The sequence below is a fragment of the Centrocercus urophasianus genome, unplaced genomic scaffold (assembly GCF_019232065.1).
Source record: "Centrocercus urophasianus isolate 14NV4802_14NV808 unplaced genomic scaffold, USGS_Curo_1.0 seq_42, whole genome shotgun sequence".
In the NCBI taxonomy this organism is placed as follows: Eukaryota; Metazoa; Chordata; class Aves; order Galliformes; family Phasianidae; genus Centrocercus; species Centrocercus urophasianus.
In genome coordinates, this window is record NW_024885000.1 from 2,200,012 (window position 1) to 2,205,369 (window position 5,358).

At 47.1% G+C, this 5,358-nt stretch overlaps 1 protein-coding gene across 1 annotated transcript; it reads right to left on the minus strand.

Annotated features, from left to right (window-relative positions):
- Positions 1-327: 327 nt before the first annotated feature.
- On the minus strand, positions 328-4,397 carry GUCA1B (guanylate cyclase activator 1B). The gene is made up of 4 exons (XM_042833656.1): positions 3,684-4,397; positions 2,719-2,868; positions 1,328-1,442; positions 328-767 (listed from the first exon to the last, which is right to left on the minus strand). Exons 1-4 carry the CDS (start codon positions 3,885-3,887, stop codon positions 640-642), a joined length of 597 nt encoding a protein of 198 aa, XP_042689590.1. The 5' UTR covers positions 3,888-4,397; the 3' UTR covers positions 328-639.
- Positions 4,398-5,358: the final 961 nt, after the last annotated feature.

A 5,358-nucleotide genomic window follows, 5' to 3' on the forward strand; every position in this document is an offset into this window, starting at 1 on the left:
TCCCATGTGCAAAGAGCAGAATCTGCTCTGCAGAGGGAGGCACTCGCAGTGACTGCTCCCCCTGCCTTTTCCTCAGCTGTGTGCAGCTTTGGCTTAAGCTGAATATAAACCTTATAATCTACAATACAATGGTGTTCAATCACTTTACATTATTGGTAGCATAATCCACTAAACATGCAAACGCTTTATGAACCATAACAGTATTGCAGATGGTGCAGTCTGTCATCAGAGCACCCCTATTGCTTTTGGGTTAGCATCTGCTATCTGCAGACATCGACGATGCAAACAGAGATGGCACCACCACACCAGGACTTCTCACTTCCCTGCTCTGTTGCCTGGACCAGAGGCTGCTCAGATCCTGCTCCACTTCACCATGGAAAGTTTGTTCCTCGGGGTGTAACCAAAACCCAGAGTGGCATTGTGTACACACAGAGACTTATTCACCAGCCAAAAATAGTCTCTGGGTCCCAGGAGTCCTCGCAGCACATGGGTTTAGAGTGAGATACAGCATCTTCAGCCACTGCAGTTTTCATCTGGATGCTGAGATTGTATTGACAAGGAAAGCCACTACACCCTGGAGTAAGAGAGCCACAGCCACAGTCTGCATCACATCTTCAGCCAGATCAAAACTGGGCTCCCTCAAAACAAAGCACTTTTCCGCCTCTGCTCTGAGATCCATCCCCCGGGGTTTACATCCATTTGCAACATCTTCATCACCCACTTGTCCTTCCTGGCCCCATCGATGAACTCATCCAGGGACAGCTGCCCTGTGTGGGAGGTGAGGAGGACAGGACGGGGAGACAAAACAGGACAGATCAGACACAAGAGGAGGACAACAGGAAGTGAAAACCACCTCCTATGTTTTCCCCATACAAACTCTACAGGTCAGCTGGCTAAAAAAGGCCAATAACGGGGTTGCAACCCCATCCATTCATTCCAGCCCCCCTCCCCATCCCTTTGGCTAGCGTGCAGTGCCACCTTAGCTCCCAAGGCTGAGCCAGGATCACAAGCACACCCCGCAGGCACCACTGGGCTGCAGTTCACAGGCTGGGATGCACTCTGTGGCTGCTGTGGGCTCTTAGAGAACAATGGTGGTGCAGCATGCAAACAGAACAGTGATATTTTACATTAAAATAAGAAGAGATTTCCTCCTGCTGCACCAAGATGCTCTCAGCTCTGACCATGAACAGACCAGAACCAAACCCAACTTGTCTGAGTAATGCAATCATTCTAAGCAATTTCTTGATAAACATAATTAAAACCAGCCTGCCCAGCAGAGATAACTTTTCATTATGCATGAATGCAATCTGAGCCATCAGTTCCTTACCATCCCCATTCTCATCCACCAGCTGAAATATCCTGTCCACAACCTCCTCTGGTGTGAGCAGTGGGGTCCTCTCCTCCACCTCTGACCGACACACTTTCTTCAGCTTGTAGATGGACTGAAAGGAAGATCACAAGTCAGAAAAAGGGCTTAGAAAATGAAGAGCAGTGATGAAATTCATTGTTTTACCAGCAGTGCAGAGGCCTTTTAGAAAGGCTGCAGCTTTAACCTCTTTTGAGAAAGATCCACCTCTGATCTTACACTCACAACTAGGGATTGCTGCTTTATCTGCGCCTTGAAGCCGTTTACTTCCCTCACAGAACCTGGTCAAGACCTCAGAGCCCCCTTGCAAAGAAAAGGCAAGAGTTTCAGATAGGAAAAACTGGCTTTTCAATATGACTTTTTCCTAAGGCCTCAGCAGAGCCAAATCCAGGCTCAACTACACTTCCCAGCCCCCCTGGAGCTCCTGCCTGAGCTGCAAGCCCCAAACCTGCAGCATCATGTACCCTAACTCCTGCTTCACTTTGCCATTAGAAAATGGCATTTTCCACCTCCGCCTGACATGACAGCCACCTGCTCATCATTACCTCTGCTCATTAGGCTGAAGAGTTTTGTCTGATGTCTTCCCATAGAGGGGATTAGCCAGGGCCTAACACAGTTCTGGCCAATTCCAGTCTGACCTCAAAACCATAATTGAACCTGCCCAGGTCTGGCTCCCAGATGCTCCCCACCTGCCCTGCAGGTGACACACTGGTTGCTATTTCCCAGCTGCTGGCCATCCAAAGGACTTGATTTCCACAACTGATTTCTTTTGGTACTGCATTTACCCCCAAATCCTAAAATATCATACAAGCATCAGTTGAACCTCATCAATATGGCCATGAAAGGGTGAAGCTGTGGCTGGCACACTGCCTGAGGGATTCACCTGAAGTTAAAGGCCAGTTACCTGTATCTGCCTGCTAACCCACATGCCTCCTCGCACTTCTTCACAGTCACTAATTAAAACTAAGCACGGAACAGAAACCCAGAAAGGACTAATTACAAATGGGATTTCTCTGCTAGTTTGTGCCTCCCAGCGTATTCTCAGCTGCTGTGCAGTCAGGAAGCCTGGCTGCTGGGAGGAGCAGGGCTGAAGCATTTTCCCCTTGGCCAGGACAGCGGGTTCTGATGTAAAACATCTGACGGAAAGGTCTGAGCAGAAACCCAGAGCTCACAGCACTGCTGTTCTCATTGCTGGGCTCCACCAACCCTCTGACCCTTCACCAGGGTCAGGCACTGTCGCTTTGCTGCCCACGGCTGCCTTGAAACCTCAGTTATCACAAAAACTGAGTGCATCACAATGTTGCCAAAGAACTGTGATTGCTGAAATGAGGGATGAGGCAATGCCGACTTACCTCAACAATTTCTAGCAGCTCAGGTTTGTCTATGCAGCCATTCCCATCCTTGTCATACACTTTGAACGTCCACCTCAGCTTGTGCTCCAGTTTTCCCCGTAAAACAAGATTCAAGGCAGCCACGTATTCCAGAAAATCAATGGTGTTATCCTGAAGGAAAAGAGGAGAGTCTCACTGATGCTTAACTGGCCATGACTGATAGAAAACCGCTTACAAAACCTCAGTGCCAAACTGCCAGACGATACTGCATGGGCTGAGAGTATCTGTGCTGCTTTGAATACAGTCAAGAGCTTCAGAAAAAAAAGATTGTCAAGCATCCCTTACCTATTTCAAGATGAGAAAGGCAAGCATATTACACTTCCATGAATATTACAGGAGGGCATTAAGCTATCTTTTGCACTAACATATGAGAATGTATAAAATGCAACTAAACCAGCAAGCTTGCTTGCCCAGGAGCCCTGGGGAAAGCACCCCAGGAAAGGGTGCCTTGTTTTCCCTACAGCAAAGGGAATCCATACCAGGAGGTCTGAATTGGACGACGTCCCTTTGCTTCTGAGCAACTGCAATCAATGTTTTGTTACATGCCACCTGCATAGATGTACACAAGCTTCTTTTACTGCATATCAAGTCACTGTCACCCCCCTGGCATAACAGATTTTTTCCCACTCAGCCTTTGATAATTGGATGTCCTTTCGGTAATATTGTCACAAATACGACTGCCTACAACTTAAACCTTTCAATCCATCTACAAACACTCCAATCAGGGTGTTCTGCCTTTAGTCAGTATGCAGATTTGCGAGGCCATCCCAGCCCATGCAGAACACTGCAGTACCTTGCATGCCCCTTCTGTCCCAATAGAGCACCATGACATGGGTGGGAGCTGCACCAGAAGACCTGCATCTTGCAGGAGGAAAGGAAAGGTGCCGATCACTGACAAACCAGCATAAGAACTCCTTGCTGCTTACCCCATTCTTATCAAAAGCTCTGAACATGTTTTCGATGTACTCTGCTGCTTCGTGGTTATCCTGGACGCCGAAGAACCTCTTGAATTCATGCATGAAGAGAGTTCCGCTGGGACATTCAACCACAAATTTCTTATACCATTCCTGCAGCTCAGCAACGTCAATCTCTGTCTGTTCCCCTTCAGCGTTGGTAAACTGCTGTCCCATTTTGCTCCGTAAGAGAAGAGAAAATCCAAATTCCTTTGCTTGTGCGCTCCTTTATAAAGCCTTCAGTTGCTTTTTCTTTTCCTGGCTGTTCCGTGCCTCTATTCGATGTGAATATCGTGACTTTGTGTTGCTGCTGCCTTTAATTTCTCCTTCCCCAGGCTGTGCCCAGCTCCCCGTGCGCTCACTGGGTGCTCACAGAGCTGTTCTCTGCACTGGGGCAGAGCAGCATGTGGCAGCAGACACGTATAAAAATAACTAAGATCATTAGGAGATTCCCACCCATGAGCCACAGAGACCTTCAGATGTTCTGGGCTGTGCCCTATTTAGAACCAGACTGCAGAGGCTCGGGGTCCTCCTGCACATCAACACCTTTGGGAACTGAGCTTCCTTTTGCACATTGCCCACAAGCTGTGTTCACTTCATTATGCTTTTCATTAAAAAGAAGGATAATAAGCTCCCTCATTAGTTTTCTTTTCTAATGGAAGCACTCCACCTGTTTGCAGGGAGTGCTCCAACTTTTCAGTGAAATAAGGCAAGTGAATGAGAAACATTAAGAGCAAAGCCTGATAAAATACATACAACTCCACTCACATGAGGGAAGCTGCTAATGTTAATGGGACCACTGACTTATAAAATTAATTGAATGCCTACTACAAGCTGAACTCTACACAAAGTGCAAAAGAATTGAATACGTGGAGGCAAGTGTTGCTATTGCTCTACATGATGGACGTTTTCAATGAACAGCAACATGTCTTCTATTTCCTTTCTATATAGAAATGTGTATTTTTAAAACCTGAGGCCTCTTTATTCCTCTTTTGTGCGTTTTGCAGTTGAAGTACTTCTGCTTGCCATGTCTAGCTATAATACTGACCTCCTCTTGCTCTGTAGAAGCCTGGTATGGGGCTGGTCACAGCCAAATGCTGCCAAAAGCCCCCTTCCCACCACTGTTCCCTATTCCTGCTGGGGCTTCCAGCCCTGATCTTCATCATCCCAGGTGTTTTGAAACCGACCACTTATCTGTGTCAGCTGGAAAGAAATGACCTGTAGCTAAAAATGTGCCTGAGCCAGGCTGATAGCTAGATAGGATTCTCCTTTTAAGAGGATTGGAGTAGTGTTAATAGGAAACAGTAGACTCCCCATTACAGTAATATTAAAGACCACCAGGATTTAAGCTGTTCTTTTTTGGAAGCAGATTGGCTTGGGAAGAAGAGTTTCTAATATGGAAAAAGAGAGGTCAACAGTCAGTCTAAAATTTGCTGCTGTGGGAGTATTTTGTGTCTGCAGTGGGGCTTCCTCTTAATCTGCTTCCAGCTGTCAATGAGCTGCCAATAGCAGAACGTGTGCATGGGGAGATGCCTGTGTGTGTGCATGCAGATCTGCAGAAGTAGAGCACAGCTGTGGGTGTCAGTAATTTTCAGTGTGTGAGGATGCCCAGGCAGTGAATGATGCATTCACTTCAGGATCTTAAACA

Coding starts and splice junctions, on each gene's coding strand:
- GUCA1B (XM_042833656.1), bottom strand. CDS start 3,887: ATGGGACAGCAGTTTACCAACGCTGAAGGGGAACAGACAGAGATTGAC. Junction 1,443..2,718: donor AGCTGCTAGAAATTGTTGAG/GTAAGTCGGCAT, acceptor TCTTCCTTTCAG/TCCATCTACAAGCTGAAGAA. Junction 768..1,327: donor GGTGGATGAGAATGGGGATG/GTAAGGAACTGA, acceptor CCTCCCACACAG/GGCAGCTGTCCCTGGATGAG.